Genomic DNA, 21,891 nt, shown 5'->3' on the forward strand with positions numbered 1-21,891 from the left:
CTTACTTACTTGGCCTAGACTGATTTAGTCCCTTTGCTCTTCCCCTCCTAAATTATTATTTTCATTTCTTATTCCAACTCGTGTTATGAGTTTGTAGTTAGAGTGATAAGATCATCTTTGCTTTGGTAGTTTCCTTACCTTTATCCTAATGCTGTAGTTGAATATTTGCTATCATATTCTGGTTCTATTTATCTGTCTCCCTACTCTGTGGTTTGTGACCCCTTTCTCCCTTTTTTCTTTGTTAAATTATGAGAGCCTTCTTGAGGATTTCTTGTAGTGGAGGACTTTTGGTTACAAATTCCCTTAACTTTTGTTTGTCTGGGAAAGATTTAATTTCTCCCTCATATCTGAAGGATATTCTCTCTGGATAGAGTATTCTTGGCTGAAGATTTTTATCTTATAAAGTTTTGAATATGTCATTCCATTCTCTCCTAGCTTGTAAGGTTTCTGTAGAGAAATCCACTGAAATTCTGATAGGAGTTCCTTTGTAGGTTATTGTCTTCTGTCTTGCTGCCCTGAGTATTCTTTCTTTGTCTTTCATTTTTGGTATTTGTACTACTATATGCCTTGCAGTAGGTCTTTTTACATTGACAAATCTAGGAGATCTGAAAGCTTCCTCTACACACCCTTCTCCCTTAATCCCTAGATTTGGGAAGTTCTCTTCTATAATTTCATTAAGCACACTTTCTGCTCCATTTTCCTTTCCCACATTCTCAGGAATTGCTATGATCCTTAGATTCTTTCTCCTCATTGAATCTGCTATCTCTCTAATACTTTTGTTATTCCTTTTAATCCTTAGTTCTCTTTCTTCCTCTGTCTGGAGCCATTCAGCCTGTCTATCTTTGATTATGCTAATTTTCTCTTCTATGGTGTCTACCCGGGCATTCAGGGAATCTGTATTCTGTTTTATCTGGTCCATTGTGTTTTTCACATCTAGCAATTCTCTTTCATTCTTCTTTATAATTTCAATCTCTTTTCTGAAGTAACTCCAGAACTTGTTGGCTTGTTTCTATATCTTTCTCTCTACCTCATTGAGGTTTTTTTGTTATAGCTGCTCTGAATTCATTTTCACTTAGTTTACTTATTTCCAAGTCCTCAGGACTTAATTCTGTGTTTTTATTGTTTTCCTTCTGGTCTGGGGCTTTTATAAATTGCTGGATGGAAGAGGAGCAGTTTTTTCACATGGTGGTAGAATGCAGTTGCAGTTACAGCCTGTCGCCACTAGATGGGCATCGAGAACCGCATGTTCTGAGCTCTCTACCTTCGGGCAAGCTGGCGGCACCCAGCACGGTTTGCCAGGGGGGAGGGGTGATTTTTCTCACGCACTGATCTGGATTCGGATCAGTTCTGTTCTCTGGTCTCCTGGGGCCCTGGGTTTATGGGGTCCCCGCGCATGGAAGCTTTGCCCCGTCAGCGGGTTTCCCCTGTACCGGAAGCAGGAGTCCTACATGATCCCCCGGTCAATGCAAACATTATTTAATTGATGTTGTCCTTAATTCATGTAGGGCCCTTTTCCTCTTTTTCAGTACTTTTTATTTTTTTCTTCTCTGCCTAGATCATTTCAAATAACCTGTCTTAAAGTTAACTGATTCTATCTTCTGAATGACTGAGTCCTCTGTTGCATTGCATTTTTCATTTCATGCTTTGTCTTTCAACTCCATAATTTCTGTTTGATATTTCTTTTAACTTTTTATTAAGATTATGATAGTTTAGAACCTTGTGAAATTTCAGTTGTACATTATTGTTACTCATATTGTACGTGTACCAATTCACCCTTTGTGCCCTCCCCCCTCCCCACCTTTCCCCTGATAACCAGCAATCAGTTCTCTTTGTCTATAGGTTTAACTTCCACCTATGAGTGGAGTCATACAGAGTTCGTCTTTCTCTATCTGGATTATTTCACTTAACATAATACCCTCAAGGTCCATCCATATTGTTGCAAATGGGACAATTTTATCCTTTTCTACAGCTGAGTAGTATTCCATTGTATATATATATACCATATCTTCTTTATCTAAACATCAGTTGATGGGCACTTAGGTTGCTTCCACATCTTGGCTATTGTAAATACTGCTGTAATGAACATAGGGGTGCATGGGACTTTTGGAATTGCTGATTTCAAGTGCTTTGGATAGATACTCAGTAGTGGGATGGCTGGGTCATACGGTATTTCTATTTTTAATTTTTTGAGAAATCTCCATACTGTTTTCCATAGTGGCTGCACCAGTTTGCATTCCCACCAAAAGTATATGAGGGTTCCTTTTTCTCCACAACCTCTCCAACATTTTTCACATGTGTTTTTGGTTATTTTTGCCATTCTAATAGGGGTAAGGTGATATCTTAGTGTAGTTTTTATTTGCATTTCCCTGATGATTAGTGATGATGAGCATCTTTTCATGTGTCCATTGGCCATCCGTATATCTTCTTTGGAGAAATGTCTGTTCATGTCCCCTGCCAATTTTTTGATCGGGTTGTTTGATTTTTTTGTTGTTGAGCTGTGTGAGTTCTTTATGTATTATGGAGATTAACCTTTTGTTGGATAAATAACTTGTAAATATTTTTTCCCAACTAGTGAGTTGTTTTTTTGTCTCCATCCTGTTTTCCCTTGCTTTGAAGAAGCTCTTTAGTCTGATGAAGTCCCACTTGTTTATTCTTTCTATTGTTTCCTTCATCTGAGGAGTTATGGTGTCTGGAATGATCCTTTTGATACCGATGTCAAAGAGTGTACTGCCTATATTCTCTTCTAGAAGACTTATTGTTTCAGGTCTAATCTTTAGGTCTTTGATGTATTTTGAGTTTATTTTTGTGAATGGTGATAAAGAATGGTCAATTTTAATTCTTTCCATGTGGCTGTTCAGTTTTCCCAGCACCATTTTTTGAAGAGACTTTCTTTTCTCCATTGTATGTCCTAAGCTCCTCTGTTGAAGACTAGCTATCCATAGATGTGTGGTTTTATTTATCGTCTTTCAATTCTGTTCCATTTATCTGTGCTACGTTTTAATACCAGTACCATGCTGTTTTGATTACTGTAACTTTGTAGTATGCTTTGAACTCAGGGATTGTGATGCCTGCAGCTTTTGTTCTTTTTTCTCAGGATTGCTTTAGCAATTCAGGGTCTTTTGTTGCCCCATATGAATTTTAGCATTCTTTGTTCTATTTCTGTAAAGAATGTCATTGGGCTTCTGATTAGGATAGCCTTGAATCTGTAGATTGCTTTAGGTAGTATGGACATTTTAGCTATGTTTATCCTTCCAATTCATGTGCATGGAATGTCTTTCCATCTCTTTAGGTCATCATCAATTTCTTTCAGGAAAGCCTTGTAGTTTTCATTCTATAGTTCTTTCACTTCCTTGGTTAAATTTATCCCAAGATATTTTATTCTTTTTGTTGCAGTTGTGAACGGGATTGAGTTCTTGAGTTCTTTTCTGTTGGTTCGTTGTTAGAGTATAGAATTGCTAGTGATTTATGTATGTTCACTTTATACTGTGCAACTTTGCTGTAGCTGTTGATTATTTCTAATAGTTTTCCTATGGATTCTTTGGGGTTTTCTATATATAAGATCATGTCATCTGCAAACAGCGAGAGTTTCACTTCTTCATTTCCTAGTTGGATTCCTTTTATTTGCTTTTCCTGCCTAATTTCTCTGGCCAAAACCTCCAGTACTATGCTGAATAAGAGTGGGGAGAGTGGACACCCTTGTCTTGTTCCTGTTCTCAGAGGGTTGGCTTTCAGTTTTTGCCCATTGAGTATGATGTTGGCTGTGGGTTTGTCATATATGGCCTTTATTATGTTGAGGTACTTTCCTTCTATACCCACTTTATTGAGAGTCTTTATCATAAATGGATGTTGGATCTTGTTGAATACTTTCTCTGTGTCTATTGAGATGATCAGGTGGTTTTTGTTTCTCATTTTGTTAAGGGAGTGTATCACACTGCTTGACTTGCAGATGTTGAGCCATCCCTGTGTCCCTGGTGTAAATGCCACTTGATCATTTTGCGTGATATTTTTAATGTATAGCTGTATTCAGTTTGCCAAAATCGTGAGGATTTTTGTGTCTTTGTTCATCAGTGATACTGGCCTGTAGTTTTACTTCTTTGTCTTGCCCTTTCAGGTTTTGGGATCAGGGTGATGATGGATTCATAGAATGTGTTAGGGAGAGCTCCATCTTCCTCAATTTTCTGGAAGAGTTTGAGAAGGATAGGTATTAAATCTTCTTTGAATGTTTGGTAGAATTCTCCAGAGAAGCCGTCTGATCCTGGACTTTTATTTTGGGGGAGGTTTTTGATTACTTTCTTGATTTCATCACTTGTAATTGGTCTATTCAGATTCTGTATTTCTTCCTGCTTCTGTTTTGGGAGGTTATAAGAGTCTAAGAACTTATCCGTTTCTTCTAGGTTGTCCAATTTGTTGGCATATTTTTTCATAGTATTTTCTTATGATGCTTTGTATTTCTGTGGAGTCCATTGTGATTTCTCCTCTCTCATTTCTAATTTTACTTATTTGAGTCTTCTGTCTTTTTTTCTTAGTGAATCTGGTTAAGGGTTTGTCAATTTTCTTAATTTTTTTGAAGAACCAACTGTTTGTTTCATTGATCCTTTCTACTGTCTTTTTTTGTTTCAATATCGTTTATTTCTGCTCTAATTTTTATTATTTCCCTCCGTCTACTGACTTTCGGCTTTGTTTGTTCTTCTTTTTCTAATTCTGTTAGGTGTCATTTGAGATTGCTTATCTGAGATTTTTCTTGTTTATTGGGGTGAGCCTGTATTGCAATGAATTTCCCTCTTAGGACGGCTTTTGCTGTGTCCCAAATGAAATGGTATGATGTGTTTTCATTTTCATTTGACTGCAGATAATAGTTGATTTCTTCTTTAATTTCTTCAATAATCCATTGTTTGTTCAGTAGCATGTTGTTTAGTCTCCACATTTTTGCCCCTTTCCCAGCTTTATCCTTGTATTTGATTTCTAGTTTCATAGCATTATAATGGGAAAAGATCATATTGCTATTATTTCAACCCTCTTGAATTTGTTGAGGCTTACTTTGTTTCCCAAGATATGGTCTATGCCTGAGAATTTTCCATGAGCACTAGAGAAGAATATGTAACCTGCTGTTTTTGGATGGAGTGTTCTATATATATATCTATTAAGTCTATCTGGTCTAATTTTTCATTTAATTCTATAATTTTCTTGTTGACTTTCTTTCTGGATGATCTATCCATTGGTGTTAATGGGGTGTTGATGTCCCCTACCATTATTGTATTGATGTTGATGTTTCTTTTTAGCTTTGTTAATAGTTGTTTTACATATTTTGGTGCTCCTGTGTTGGGTGCATATATAGTTATAAGTGTTATGTCATCTTGGTGGAGTGTCCCTTTTATCATTATAAACTGCCCCTCTTTGTCTTTCGTTATCTGTTCTGTTTTGAAGTCTACTTTGTCTGCTATAAGTATGGTGACACCTGCTTTCTTATGTTAATTATTACCTTGGAGTATCGTCTTCCATCCCTCCACTCTGAGTCTGTGTTTGTATTTTGGGCTGAGGTGTGTTTCCTGGAGGCAGCATATTGTTGGATCTTGTTCTTTAATCCAACCTGCCATTCTGTGTCTTTTGATTGGAGACTTCAATCCATTTACATTTAGTTTGATTATTGAAATGTGGGGGCCTACCGCTGCCATTTTATCACTTGTTTTCCGGTTCTCTTGCATTTCCAGTGTTTCTCATCCCATGATTTTTGGACTACTAATTCAGGTCGGTAGATTTCTATATTGGCTTTCTTCTTATTTGTAATTTGTGGCTTTATTCTTATTATTTGTTTAGTGATTACCATGTGGTTTGTATAAAGCATCTCATAAATGAGATAGTCCACTTTCTGATAACCTCTTATTTCCTTAGATTAAGATGTCCCAACCTTTTCCTCTTCCCCTTCTAGGTTGTTATTGTCATATTTTTTTCCTTCCTTCTTGAGTTGTGAGTTTGTGATTAAAATGATAAGATTATATTTATTCTTGATGTTTCCCTTCCTTTTATCTTTAATGTTATACTTACCTTTTGCTAACCTATTCTGCTGAACAGCTGCAGCTTTCTGAGTTTTTCTATTTATCTCCTTTGTTCTGTGTTTTGTAATCCCTTTCCTTTTTTTGATTTTTCAGGTATGAGGTTCTTCCTGAGCATTTCTTGTAGTGGAGGTCTTGTGGCAATGAACTCCCTTAACTTTTGTTTATCTGGGAAAGTTTTTATTTTTCCATCATATTTGAAGGATATTTTGGCTGGTTAGAATATTCTTGGCTGCAAGTTTTTGTGCTTCAGAGTTTTGAATATATCATTCCACTCTTCTAGCCTGTAACCTATCTGCTGAGAAATCTACTGAAAGCCTTATGGGTGTTCCTTTGTATGTTATTTTCTTCTGCCTTGCTGCCCTTAGCATTTTCTCTTTGTCATTGACTTTTGCAAGTTTCACTACTATGTACCTTGGGGTTGGTCTTCTAACATTGATAAACTTTGGAGATTTATTAGCTTTTTTCACATGGAGTTCCATTTCTCTCCCCAGGTTTAGGAAGTTCTCAGCCATTATTTCTTTGAACAGGCTTTCTGCCCCCTTCTCCTTCTCTTCTCCCTCTGGGATACCTATAATCCTTATGTCACTTTTCTTAATTGAGTCGGATATTTCTCTGAGAGTTTCTTCATTTCTTTTTAGTCTTAGTTCTCTCTCCTCCTCTAACTGCAGCATTTCTGTTTCTATCCTCCAAATTGCTAATTCTGTCCTCCATATTATTGACACTAGTGTTCAGAGAGTCCTGATTTTTCTTAATCTCCTCCAATGTGTTCTTCATCTGCAATATTTCTGATTGGTTCTTCTTTATAGTATCAAGCTCTTTTGTGACCTAGCTCCTGAACTTGTTGAATTTTCTATCTGTATTCTCTTTTAACTCATTGAGTTTTTTAATGATGGTTGTTGTTTTTTATTTTATTTTTTTCCTTTTTCTCCCCAAAACCCCCCTGGTACATAGTTGTTTATTCTTTGTTGTGTCCTTCTAGTTGTGGCATGTGGGATGCTGGCTCAGCATGGTTTGATGAGCAGTGCCATGTCCGCACCCAGGATTTGAACCAACGGAACAGTGGGCTGCCTGCAGCAGAGCGCATGAACTTAACCACTCAGCCATGGGGCCAGCCTCAAATGATGGCTGTTTTGAATTCATTGTCATTTAGGTTATAGATTTCAGTGTCTTTCAGATTGTTTTCTGGGTACTTGTCATTTTCCTTATGTTCTGGAGATTTAATATATTTTTTCATATTGCTTGATGATGTGTATTTGTGCATCCACATAGAGATAGTTTAGTTGCTTCCACTTGATCTACTAGAGTCGGGGGGAGCAGCTGTTTAATCTGCACTGATCAGGATCCCTGTCAGTTGTTGGTGACTGGGCCTGGGCCCCTCCTCGTGGTCACAGTTGTCCTGTGTGGTCTCTTGTCAGCTGTGGGGACAATCGCAAGGGAGCCTCAGGTTGCTGGTGCCTACTGTCACAGACCACCTAGACGTGCTCCCTCCTTAGGGTCTGCAGCAGTGTTATGTGCTTTCACAGCAGCCAGGAGCAGGTTTGCCTAGATTCACATCTCTATCACTGTCAGGGCCTGCAAGATCTCAGTTGTCCACTCTGGACCACAGCAGAGCTATGGGTATCTACTGAAGTCTGTGGTTAGCTCACCCAGCTGTGCTACTTCTGCCTCAGGGCCTTCCAGCCTTGTGATAGCTGGGCGAAGCTTCTCCACTAATGCTGAGCAGAGGCTTTCGCTGTGCCTGCTGTGGGACCATGGAATTTCCCCCTGGCCCATGGAGCAGGCTTGCTGGGACTCCAAACTGCCAGCATCCACTCACATGGGCTCACTTGGTCTCCCTTGTCCCCTCTGGGCCACAGCAGGAGACCATGAGTCAGAGGCAGCTGGTGGGCTTCTGCACCACCCGGTATCCTCCTGCCTCAGGGCCTCCCAGTGTTCTGACTGCTGGGTGGGGCCTCTCTGCTAATGTGAAGTAGAGGATTTCCCTGGGGCTGCTGTGGAGCTGTGGATTTTCCCACTGGGCTTAGGGCCAATCACGGGGAACTTAGGTGGGGCTGTAGTCACCTGTTTCCACCATCGCTCCACTGGTGCGCATACATGCCTGCTCTTCGTGTGTGGCAATGCTGTGAGTGTGTCTGCTGGAAGAAAGCTGCTTGCAGTTACTAGGCTGCCCAGGCTTCGGAGAGTTTTCACCTATCTTTACCTCCTCCCAGGGGGAAGTCCATCCACCTTCTGATGTATAGCAGCACAGGTTTCTCAGGCATCCTGAAATGCTGTGTGGATATACTTTGTTGACTGATGAATGTCCAATTAGTTGTAGTTCAAAGGGGGAGAGACAAAGAAAACTGGACACTCTGCCATGTTCTGTTTGATTTTATTTTATAATTTCTATCTGTCTGTTGAACATCTTCTTTTTATCCATGTATTGTTTTCTTGAATTTGTTGAATTGTTTACCTATATTCTCTTTTAGCTCACTGAGCTTCCTTAAAACAATTATTTTAAATTATATGTCAGGCAATTCATAGATCAACATTTCTATGGGGTTAATTGCTGGAATATTATTGTGTTCCTTTTGTGCTGTCTTGTTTCCTTGATTTCAAGGTTCATTTAAGTCTTGAGTTGCTGTCTTTACATTTGAAGAAGTGAATAACTCCTCCAGTCTTTACTGACTGACTTCAAGAGAGAAATACCTTCACTTGTTAGTCTGGCTAGGGATTTCAAGTCTTTCTCAGACGTTTTCTATGGTTGTACCTGTTCCACACTTCTCGTTCCGTCTTGGGGGGAAATTTTTAAGATTTTATGCCTTCATGCAATTCTGAAAAGCTGGATTTGATTGAGAGCCTCCCTTTTGTTTTCCTTGTTGTGATGCCATGAAATGCTCACACTTGCCAGCCTTCTCCTTGTCCTGAAGAGTTTGGCTAGCTTTCTGTGCTTACTTACTAACCATCTGCAAAGGCTCACTCTCACCACCCACAGAAGTGTGTGCTGGGAGCCAGCCACAGGGGCAGGGAGAAGGGTGTGGGTGAGGCTTGTGGAGCATTGGGAGCTCCTATGGCCTGTTGTGGGGTTTGTAGATGAGGTGTTCCCAGCAGCTCATGGGAGGGCTACCTCATGGTGTTTAAAAATTCATTAGTAGGAAGAAGTTAGTAGCATCCCTTTGATGAGTACCAAGTCCTGGCTGCTGTTTCAAGCCTCTACTAGCACCTCAAACTTGAAGTTTTCTGGGTGAAGCAAGAAAAAGTAGGCCTCCTGTGCACATGCAGCATGACTGGGGAACTAGGTACTCACTAACATGTGCTCACTTTTCCCTGTGGGAGAAATCATGGCCCACAGGGATGTCTCCTGGCACCGAGTCATGTCATCTTGCGGGAGGAATGATGTGGGCAAAGTGAAATGTTCTCTTACCCTCTGCAATGAATCTTCTCTTGGATTTATTTTTTGCTTCAGTGGTGTGTTGGAACTTCTCTGCTGAACTCCCAGGCTCCCACAAAGGGGCCCTTGTCCCTGGTTGACTGCCAAAACTGATGTTCTGTGGGGGGGATGGTGGTAGCGAAGTCCTATTCTCCATCTTGCTAATTTTTTTTTACATGTTCTGGATACATATCCTTTGTCAGATACATAGTTTTCAAATATTTTACTCGTTATCTCTTGCTTTTGCTGAGAAATATTCTCCCTGAGCTATCATCTTTTGCCAATCTGCTTTTTTTCTTCCCTGAAGCCCCAGTGCATAGTTGTATATCATAATTGTAAGTCCTTCTAGGTCTTTTACATGAACTGCCATGACAGCATGGCAACTGATGGACGAGTGGTGTAGTTCTGCAACTGGGAACCAAACCCATAACACCAAAGCAGTCAGAGTGCTGAACTTCAACCACTAGGCCATCAGGACTGGCTCTCATTGTGCTGTTTTTATTTCACTTTTTGGTGGAATATTTTTCAGAACAAAAGTTGTTAATTATGATGTAGTCTAATTTATTTATTTTTTCTCATATCGCTTGTGGTTTTGGTATCATGTGTAAGGAACCATTAATTAAAAATAAAAGAATCATGATGATTTACTCATTTGTTGTCTTTTTAGAGTGTTATAAATCTTAGTTCTCACGTTTAAGTTTATACTGTACTTTATTATTTTGTAAAGTATTTTCTATTTCATTTCATTTTACTTGTAGATACTTGCCCCAACACCATTTGTTGAAATGACTATTTTCTCATTCAATTCTCTTGTCTATCTTATTAGAAATCAATTGAGCAGAGATGTAACAATTTCTGGACTTTCAATTCTATCCCATTGATTTGTATACCTAGATAGTGCCACATTGTCTTGAATACTGTAAGTTTGTAGGAAATTTTGAAATCAGTAAGTGTGAGTTCTCCACTTTTCTCTTCTTTCTCAAGATTTCTATGGCTGTTCTGGGTCCTTTACAATTCAATATGAGATTTAGAATCAACTGTCCATTACCGCAAAAAGGGATTTTGATAGAGATTGTATTGAATCTGTAGATCAATTTAGGGTGAGTTATCATCATAACAATATTAAGTCTTCCAATCGATGAATGTGATGTCTTTTTATTCTTTTAGATATTATTTCATTTCTTCCTAAAGTATTTTGTAGTGTTCAGTGTACAAGTCTTGCATTTCTTTTATTAGATTTACTCCTTAGTGTTGTATTTTTATGTTATTTTGCATGGAATTTTTTTCTTAACTTTATTTTCAGATTGTTCATTGCTAATGTATAGAAACTATTGATTTTGTATATTTATCTTATATCTCATTGCCTTGCTGAAACTTTTTATTAGTTCTATTAGTAATTTTAATGGATCCTTTCAGATTTTGCAATTTACAAGGTCATATAATCTGCAGAGACCATTTTACTTTTCCTAGGTATCCAAATGCCTCTTTATTTTTTCTTGTTTAATTGCCATTGATAGAACTTCCAATATAATGTTAACTAGAAACTGTGGAAGCAGACATGCTTGTCTTGTTTTTGATCCTAGGGGAAAGCATTTAGTCTTTTACCACTAAGCATGATGTTCACTGTGGATTTTTGGAGATGCCCATTATCAGGATGAAGAAGACCCCTTCTATTAATAGTTTTTAGTGTGTTTAATAAGACAGTGTTTTGGATTTTCTGATTTTTTTGCATTGATTGGGATGATCATGTGTTATTTGTACATTCTTTTATTAATTCTATTCATTGTCATATGTTAAACCAACCTTAATATATCCCACTTGATCGTGTGTATGATCCTTCTTATATGTTGTGAAGTTCAGTTGCCACTTTTTCACTGAAGATTTTTGTGTCTATAGTCATAAGAAATATTGTCTATAATTTTATTTTCATGTGACATATTTTTCTTGTTCTGACGATCAATGAAATATGAGCTGCATGGAATGAGTCAGGATGTGACCAATATTCTATTTTTTGAAGATTTTCTGAAAGATTTTTAAAGTTAATCTTTAAGTGTTTGATAGAATTTATCAGTGATGTCATCTGGCCCTGGCCTTATATTTTGTTATTGTTACAAGTTTGTTAATCATGAGTTCAATCAGCTTACTCTTTGTAAGTCTATTAAGATTATTTCTTTGTCCTTTAGTCACTTTCAGTTGTTTGCGTCTTTCTAGGGATTTATCCATTACATTTAAGTTTTCTACTTTGTTGTCATGGTATTCCCTAATTATTCTTTTCACATGTGTAGGGTCATTAAGGATATCCCCTCTTTTGTTCTTGATTTTACTAATTTGTATCTTCTCTTTTTTGTTTCTTGGTCGGTCCAGGTAAAGATTTTTCAATTTTGTTGATATATTTGAAAAAATAACTTTTGACTACCTTTCCTTTCTCTATTGTTTTTCATTCTCTATTTTATTAATTTCCTCTCTAATCATTATTAAGTCCTCCCTTCTGATCTCTTTGGGGTTAGTTAGCTTTTCTTTTTCTAGTTTCTTCTGCAGAAAGGATGGGTTATTGATTTGTGAACTTCCTTTTGTCATGTAGGCTTTTCCAGTTATAATTTTCCTCAGAGAATGCATCTCATTATGGTTTTTTTTTTACTTTACCGTTTTTTGTTGAGAATACTCAAAATCTACTCCTTCAGTAAATTTTAAGTATGCAATACATTATTATTAACTATCATAATCATGCTGTACATTAGGTCTCCAGAATATATTCATTGTATAACTGAAAGTTTGTATCCTTTGAACAGCATTCTCTGCTTCACTCCCCTCAACACCTGGTAACCAGCGTTGTACTTTCTGTTACTGTGATTTGCATATTTTAGATTCCACATGTAAATGAGATCATGTAGTATATGTCTTCCTGTATTTGGCTCATTTTGCCTATCATATGGTACTTCATGTTCATTCATGTTATCACAAATAGCAGAATTTCCTTATTTTTAAAGGTTGAATAATATCTCATTGTTTATATATTCCATATTTTCTTTCTCTATTCACATCGATGGATGCTTAAGTTGTTTCCATATCCTAGCTATTGTCACTAATGGTACAAAGAATATGAGAGTGCAGATATCACTTTGAGATAGTGATTTTATATCTTCTGAATATACCCAGAAGTGGGATTCCTGTATCACATAGTAATTTTTTCTTTAATTTTTTAGGAAACCTCCATAATATTTTCCATAATGGCTGTACCAATTTACATTCCCACCAACAGTGCACAGGGTTCCCTTTTCTCCAAACATTTGCCAGCATTTAGTATCTCTTGTCTTTTGACAGACATTTTAACAGATGTAGGGTGATATCTTATTTTTTTTTTTGAATTTTACTGATTAGTAATATTGAGCACCTTTTCATGTAAATGTTGACCATTTGTATGTCTTCTTTGGGAAAATATGTATTCAGCTCCTTTTTATTGTTTAATCAGGTCACTAAATTTTTGCTATTGATTTGTACATGTATGGGTTGCTTATATATTTTAGATATTCACCTTTATCATATATATAGTTTAAAAATTGTCTCCCATTCCATAGGCTGCTTTTCCATTTTTTTGTTTCCTTTGCTGTGCAGAAACTTTTCAGTCTCATGTAGTTCAAATTCTTTATTTTTGCTTTTGTTGCCTTTGCTTTGTGTCAAATCCAATAAGTCATTGCTGAGACCAATGTCAAGGAGCTTTTCTCTTATGTTTTCTTCTAGGAGTTTTATGGTTTAAGGTCTTAGGTTTAAGTCTTTAATGCAGTTTGAGGTTATTTTGTTTTGAGTGGTATAAGATAGGGGTCTAATTTCATTATTTTACATGTAGATATTAACTTTTCCCAGCGCTATTTATCGAAGAGAGCGTCCTTTCCCTATTATGTATTTTTGACACCTTTGTCAAAGATATGTTGACATACATGTGTAGGTTTTTAATCTGGGCTCTCTTTGATGTCCCATTAGTTTATGTGTCTATTTTTATGCCAGTATCATTCTGTTTTTATTACTAAAGCTTTTTCATATGGCTTGAAATCAGAAAGTTTGATGCCTCTAGCTTTGTTTGTCTTGCTCAAGACAGCATTAGATCTTCAGGGTCTTTTGTGGTTTCATACTAATTTTAGGATTTTTTTCTCTTTCTGTGATTAATGAAATTTGGATTTTGGTAATTATTGCTGAATTTGTGGCTCACGTTGTGTAGTAATGGCATTCTAAAAATATTAATTCTTCCAGGCCATGAGCACAGGATAGACGTCCATTTGTGGCTTCTTCAATTTCTTTCATCAATGATTTATAATTTTCAATGTACATATATTTCACTTTGGCTAAATTAATTCCTAAGTATTTTATTGTTTTTGATGCTATTGTAAATTGAGTTGTTTTCTAAATTTCTGCTTCAGAGAGTTCATTGTTAGTGTATAGAAGTGCAACTGATTTTTTATAATGATGTTGTATGTTGCAACTTAATTTTTTTATTAGTTTTATGACCTTTTTGGTCTAATATTTAGGGATTTCTATAGATGTATATTTGTATATATGTTCATGTCATCTGCAAACAGAAAATTTTACTTCTTTCTTTCTGATTTATATGGCTTTTATTTCCTATTCTTGCCTAATGGCTCTGGCTACAACTTCCAGGATTATTTTGAATAGAAGTGGTGAGAGTGAGTATCCTTGTCTTGTACCTGATCATAGAAGAAAAGCTTTCAGTTTTTCACTGTTGAGTATGATCTTTGCTCTAGACTTATTATACATGATCTTTATTAAGTTGAGGTACATTCCCTCTATATCTAATTTGTTGAGAGTTTTCATTATTAAATACTGTGAAAATTTATCAATGCTTTTTCTACATCCTTGGATATGTTCATATGATTTTTATACTTCAACCTTTTAATGTGTTGTGTCACATTTATTGATTTATATATGTTGAGTCATCCTTGTATCCCAGCAATAAATCTACTCAATTATAGTTTATGATCCTTTTAATGTGCTGTTGAATTTGGTTTCCTAGTATTTTGTTGAGGATTTCCCATCTATGTTCATCAGAAATATTGGCTTGTAATTTTCTTTCCTTGTAGTGTCCTTATTCTGTTTTTGTATCAGAGCAATTCTGGCTACATCAGATTAGTTTGTAAGAATTCCCTCCTGTTTAACTTTGGGGGGGAAATTGTGAAGGTTTGGTATTAAATCTTCTTAAAATGTTTGTAAAATTCACTAGTGAAGCTATGAGTTCCCGGAATTCTTCTTAGGAGGTTTTTGATTGTTGATTCCATCTCCTTACTTGTTATTGGTCTGTTTACATATTCTATTTCCTCGTGATTCAATCTTGGTCGATTGTATGTTACTGGGAATTTATCCATTTCTTCTAGATTTTTCTTTGTTGGTGTATAATTGTTCTTAATAGTCTCATATAATTCTTTATACATCTTTGGTTTCAGATGTAATGTCTTCTTTTTCATTTCTGATTTTATTTATTTGAGTTTTCTCCTTCTATTCTTAGTCTAGCTAAAGTTTTGTCAATTTTGTGTATCTTTATAAAGAGAAAAACTCCGTTCTATTCATCATTTCTATTGGTTTTCTAATATCTGCTTCATTTATTTCTGATTTTACCCTTGTTATTTCCTTTCTTCTGTCAACTATGAGCTTAGTTTGCTCCACTCTTTCCAGTTTCTTGTGGTATAAAGTTAAGATGTTTATTTTAAAGCACTCATTTTTCTTAATGTAGGAGTTCAATACTACGAACTTTCCTCCTACAATTGCTTTTGTTGCTTCCCATAACTGTAGGTATGTTGTGATTCCATTTTTGTCTCAAGATATTTTTTTATTTCTCTTTTGATATCTTCCTTGATTCATTGGGTGTTAAGGAATGTGTTGTGTAGTTAATATATATTTGTGAATTTTCCCATTTTCCTCCATTATTGATTTGTAGTTTCATAACCTTGTTGTCAGAAAAGATACTTGATATGATTTCAATCATCTTGAATTTGTTAAGACTTGTTTGATGGCCTAACATATACTGGAGAATATTCCTTATGTGCTTGAGAAGAATATGTATTCTGCTGCTCTTGGATGGAATGTTTCACATACATCTATAAGGTCCATTTGGTGTAAACTGTAGTTCAAGTTCAATGTTTCCTTATTGATTTTCTGTCTAGATTGTCTATCCATTGTTGAAAGTGGGAGTAATTAAATTTCCTACTATTACTATATCACTATCCCATTTTTATGGATATTTGTTAATATTTGATTTGCATATTTTTTGCTCCAATATTGGGCACTAAGATGTTTATTATTATTGTATCTTCCTGAGGAATTAGCTGTTTCATCTTTATATAATGTCATTCTTAGTCCCCTGTTACAGTTTAAAAAAGCCTATTTGTCTCATATAAGTATAGTTACCTGTGCTATCTTTTGCTTGCAATTTGAGTGGATTATGTTTTTCCATTTCCTAATTTCATAATTTTTATCCTAAATGTGTACTTAAGTCTGAAGTGAGTCTCTTGTAGGTAGTATATGGTTAAATTTTTTAAATCTTGTGATGCACTCTATGACTTTTTATTGAATAATTTAATCCATTTATATTTAAAGTAATTGATAGTTAAGAACTTACTATTACCATTTGGTTAGTTTTTTCTGGCTGTTTTGTTGTTCCCTGTTCCTTCCTATCTTGTCTTTATTTGTGATTTGAGGATTTTTTGTAGTGCTATACTTTGATTCGTTTCACTTTATAATTTATCTACTAGAGGTCTTTAATTTTTTATTACCATGAGAGTTACATAAAATGTCTTATAAGTATAACAGTTTATTTTTAGCTGACAGCTTCAATCACATACAAAATCTCTTTTTTATTCCTTTCATCCAGTTTTCAGGCTTTTGATATCACAATTTGCATCTTATTATATTGTGCTTCCATTAAAAAAATATTGAAGGTGTAGTTATATTTAATACTTTTGTTATAACTTTTATACTAGAGTTAAAAGTGATTTATATGCCACCATTAAAGTGATAATATATTCTGGTTTTTACTATAAACTTACCTTTACCAATGAGTTTTATGCTTTCATGTTACTAATTAGCAACTTTTCATTTCAGATGGAAAAACATCTTTTGTTTGTCTGGGGAAGAATTTATCTCTCCTCATTTCTGAGCTACAGCTTTTCTGGGTAAAGTATTACTGGTTTCAGATTTTTTTTACAGCATGTTGAATATATTGTCACACTCTTCCCTGGACTGCAAGGTTTCTGGTGAGAAATCCACAACTATCCCTATGCAGGTTTCTTTCTATGAGATGTTCTCCTTTCTCCTGTTGCCTTCAGAATTCTCCTTTTGTCTTTGATTTTTGATAGTTTGACTATAATATGTCTGAGTGAAGTCCTCTTTGGGCCAAACCTGTTTGGGACTTTTAAGTTTTGCATACCTGGATGCCCATAGTTCTTCCCCTAATGGTAGATTTTCAGCCATTGTTCCTTTTGAAAAACTTTCTTTCCCTTTCTCTCTCTCTTCCCCTTCTGAGATTTCCACAATGTGTATATTACTTTTTTTAAGGAAGACCCCACAATCTCATAGGCTTTCTTCATGTCTTTATTCTTTTTTTTCTTTTTTATCATTTGACTGTAAAATTTGAAATGACCTATCATCAAGTTCACAGATTTTTTTTGTCTGCTTGTTTAATACAGTTGATGATTTTCATTGAATTTTTCATTTTATTCATTGAATTCTTCAACTCCAGAATTTATGTTTATGTTTTAAATAATTTCCAACTCTTTATTTCCTCAGCCATATTGAGGTACAATGGACAAGTAAAATTGCAAATATTTAAGGTGTACAACATGACAACTTGTTATATTTTTATATTGTGAAAATATTACCACTATGAAATTAACATATCCATCACCTGTCTCCATTAAGTGTGAGAACAATTAAGATTTACTATCTTAGCAAATTTAAAATACACCATACAGTATTATTAACTAAAGTTACCATGCTATACATTAGATCTGCGGAACTTATTCATCTTATAACTGAAAGTTTGTACTTTAGAAAAACATGTCCCTATTTACTCCATTCAACAGCCCTGAGAAAACATCATTCTCCCATTTCTGTGTGTTTCACATTTTTTTGATTTCACATATGTGACATCATACAGCACTTCTTTTTCTTGGTCTGGCTTATTTTACTTAGCATTGTGCCCTCCAGATTCATCCATGTTTTTGCAAAAGGCATGTTATTCTATGGTGTGTGTGTGTGTGTGTGTGTGTAAGTGTATATATATATATATATACTTTATATTTTCTTTATCTATTCATCCATCGAGGGACAATTAGGCAGTTTCCAGATATGGCTATTTTGAATTATGCTCCAATGAACATGGGATAGCAGATATCTCTTCAGGATACTGATTTCATTTCCTATGAATATATACCAAGTAGTGGGATTACTGGTGGATATATTTTAAATTTGTCTAGGAAATTCCATACTGCGTTCCATAATAGCTGTACCATTTTACATTTCCACCAGGAATGTATGACAATTTCCTTTTCTCAACATCCTTACCAACACTTCTTATTTTTTAATGTTTTTGATAATAGTCATCCTAAGAGGTGTGAGGTAATATCTTATTGTGCTTTTGATATGCATTACCCTAGTAATTATTGATGTTGAGAATCTTTTCATGTGCTTGTTGGACATTTGTTGGTTTCTTTGGGATAATGTCTATTCAGGTCCTTTGCTAATTTTCTTTTCGTTTTATTTTTTGGTGAGGGAGATTGTCCCTGGGCCAACATCTGTGCCAATCTTCCGCTATTTTGTATGTGGGACACTGCCAAAGCATGGCTTGATGAGTGATGCATAGGTCCACACCTGAGACACAAACCTGTAAACACTGGGCTGCTGAAGCAGAGCATGTGAACTTACCCACTACACCACCGTGCTGGCCCCCCTTTGCTCATTTTTTGATTGGGTTGTTTGTTTTTTTCTATTGAATTGTATGATTTTTATATTTGAATATTAACTTTTCATCAGATATATGATTTGCAAATATTTTACCCTAACCCATAGGTTTCCTTTCCATTTTTTTCATTTTTTCCTTTTCTGTGCAAAGAAAATTAGTTTCATGCAGTCCCATTTGTATATTTTTGTGTTTGTTGCCTGTGATGTTGGTGTTATATCCAGGAAAACATCAAGACCAATGTCAAGGAAAATTTTCCCTATTTTATAATAGATTTATGGTTTCAGGTCTTATGTGAAGGAGACCTGGCATGAAATGTGGTTGTGCTTGCACGCGAGGCATCCACAAGACTGGCTGGACTTTTCTGCAAACAGAATGTTCTGCCTGGTGAACTCACAAGGCCCCAGGGAAAACATTGCTTGCAAACAAGGATGTTTTATCAGTTCCTCAAAAGGAACAAGCCTGGGGCCTTGGGAGTTTGAAACATTATGAAGGAACCTGTTATAAACAGATGTGTAAGGGAAAGGTCATTATTGTGGGATGCTTGCGCAGGCTTAGGTAGCTGACTCACTGCTTTGGCAAAAGGCGGGCTTTGTTTAGAGGCTATAAGAATAAAGAGCTCGAGGAACTCGAGGAGACTACACAGCAACCAGTGTTCGTGTTTTCATTTTGTTGGCGGCATCTGGCATCCAACGTGGGGCCCAACGAAACTGAAAGGGTAAGCACCCTGGAAAAGTGAAAGGGGGACTTTCGGGAATAGGTAAATCTCGATGCAGGGCTCGACAAGACCGAAAGGGTAAGCACCCCGGAAAAGTGAAAGGGGGACTTTCGGGAATAAATAAATCATGGGGAATTCTAATTTTCTAAGGTCACAGTATTTAGACCTCATAAAGGGACTCCTTAAGTCCATCGGGGAAAAAGTGTCCTCTCGGCGCTCGAATGAATTATTTCTGCATATTGATTGCCATTGTTATTGGTTTCCTCATCAGACAAAGGCTCAGTTAAATTTGAGGGAGTGGAAGCAAGTTCAAAAGGAGTTGCGGAAGCAACACCAGTGGGGAAACGTTATGTCTCTTAAACTCTGGACTCTCTGTAGCGCCATTACTCAGGCGCTTGAAATTTTTGAAACAGATAGTGAGGTTAACTCCCGTCGTAGTGAGGCTCATTATGAGGACGTTCCGGTGGAAGAAAAAGATACAAAGGAGGGATCTTGCCCTCCCCCTCCACCGGAGCCTCCTGATGAGACTTCTGAGTCTAGCTCAGATTCTGAGGAGGATAGTGATGAGGAAGAAGAAAAAGATAAATTGATTTTCAAAATGGCTACTGCCTTGAAACCTCAGCGACAGGGCACTTGCTTTAATTGTGGGCAGTTTCTGGACATTTGACTGTATGAACTGATAATTTTACCTTAAATGTGTCTCAAAGTTCTGGACTTTTTCAGGTTCATCTGCATAAGAATAAAACCTACACTGCAACTGCTTGTGTCAAATTTCCCTATTCCTTACTATCAGGGAAAATTATGTTAAATGTTACAGAGGGATATGTAAATTGTACTGCTGATTGTGTCTTTACTCAGTGTGTAAATAAGACTTGGTGGGAGACAATCGAAGATACCAACAAATCTGTAATGATTGTAAAAGCTTGTTCCGAGCTTTGGATGCCTGTTAATCTGACATGTCCTTGGTCTGACTCTATTGCTGTTTCACATCTGTATGATTCCCTTCAAGTTGTTCTACATCGCTCCCGTCGACTAGTGGGATTGATCATCGCGACTATCCTTGCGGTTGCATCCGTTACTGTGATGGCCGCTGTGGCCAGCCTGGCACTGCAGCAGGAGATACAAACTGTGGACTTTATCAGGGAATGGCATAAGGACTCTCATGCCTTATGGCAACAGCAAAAGGACTTAGATGCTCAATTAGCTACCGATGTAATTAACTTGCAACATACTGTATCTTGGTTAGGGGATCAACTGACAGTTCTTGCTACCCGCAATATATTGAAATGTGATTGGAATTCTACACAAATGTGTGTCACCCCACTGCATTTTAACATGTCAGAAGGATGGGAAAAGATTAAGCACTCTTTACGGGGTCATCAAAATTTAACTGCAGAGATAATGCAACCTGAACAGTCTATTGCAGACACTTTCAGTAAAGAATTGCCTAAATTGACGGGGGATGACCTATTAAAGGGACTGCAGGAGGGGTTAAACAGTTTGAATCCCTTGGGGCATGTAAATACGCTATTGTCTACTTCTTTGGGAAATCTGGTGCTAATATTGATTTTATGCTTGCTTTTCTATGTAGTCTTCCGGCGCTGGAGAAAACAACAACAACTAAAAAGGATCGTTAAGACCGTTGCGCATGCTGTCCGTCACAATGCTAACAAAAGAGGGGGAGATGAAGGAGACCTGGCATGAAATGTGGTTGTGCTTGCACGCGAGGCATCCACAAGACTGGCTGGACTTTTCTGCAAACAGAATGTTCTGCCTGGTGAACTCACAAGGCCCCAGGGAAAACATTGCTTGCAAACAAGGATGTTTTATCAGTTCCTCAAAAGGAACAAGCCTGGGGCCTTGGGAGTTTGAAACATTATGAAGGAACCTGTTATAAACAGATGTGTAAGGGAAAGGTCATTATTGTGGGATGCTTGCGCAGGCTTAGGTGGCTGACTCACTGCTTTGGCAAAAGGCTGGCTTTGTTTAGAGGCTATAAGAATAAAGAGCTTGAGGAACTCGAGGAGACTACACAGCAACCAGTGTTCGTGTTTTCATTTTGTCGGCAGCACTTATGTTTAACTTTTTAATGTTTTGAGCTAATTTTTTTGGGGGGGGTGAGGAAGATCAGCCCTGAGCTAACATGTGTTGTTCATCTTCCTATTATTGCTTGAGGAAGATTGTTGCTGAGCTAACATCTATGCCAATCTTCCTCTATTTTGTATGTGAGATTCTGCCACAGCATGGCCAGATGAGCAGTATTTATATCCATGCCTTGGATCCAAACCAATGAACCCCAGGCCACTGAAGTGGAGCACATGAACTTAAACCACTATGCCACATGGCCAGCCCCTTGAGCTAATTTTTTGAGTGCTGTAATATAAGAAACAAATTTCTTTAGCATGTGGCTATCCAATTTTCCCAGCACTATTTATTGAAGTGTGAAGGAAGGATCTTTTACCTCTTGTGTATTCTTGGCATTTTTGCTGGAATTTAGTTCACTATATATGCCTGAAATTATCTCTAGGCTTTCTATTCTGTCACATAGGTTTATATGTTCAGTTTAATGCCATTATCTTACTATTTTGATCATTATACTTTTGTAGTATAGTTTGAATTCAGGAAGTGTGTTGCCTCCAGCTTTATTATTTATGAATATTACTTTGGCTATTCAAGGTCTTTTGTGATTCTATAAGAAGTTTAGAATTTTTTTCAATTTCTGTGAAAGATGCCATTGAATTTCTTTTTATAT

The 21,891-nt window shown here is 36.6% G+C and overlaps 1 protein-coding gene across 1 annotated transcript in view; it reads left to right on the forward strand.

The window, feature by feature from the left end:
* LOC139081128 (endogenous retrovirus group K member 7 Env polyprotein-like) overlaps nt 1–21,178 on the forward strand; it is a 454,430-nt gene extending 433,252 nt beyond the window's left edge. The window contains exon 2 of the mRNA XM_070605655.1: nt 19,898–21,178. Coding sequence (XP_070461756.1) covers nt 19,898–20,843 — 946 coding nt within the window. The 3' untranslated portion in view covers nt 20,844–21,178. The remainder of the gene's footprint in view (nt 1–19,897) is intronic.
* Nucleotides 21,179–21,891: the final 713 nt, after the last annotated feature.

Source organism: Equus przewalskii, chromosome X (genome assembly GCF_037783145.1).
Source record: "Equus przewalskii isolate Varuska chromosome X, EquPr2, whole genome shotgun sequence".
Lineage (NCBI taxonomy): Eukaryota > Metazoa > Chordata > Mammalia > Perissodactyla > Equidae > Equus > Equus przewalskii.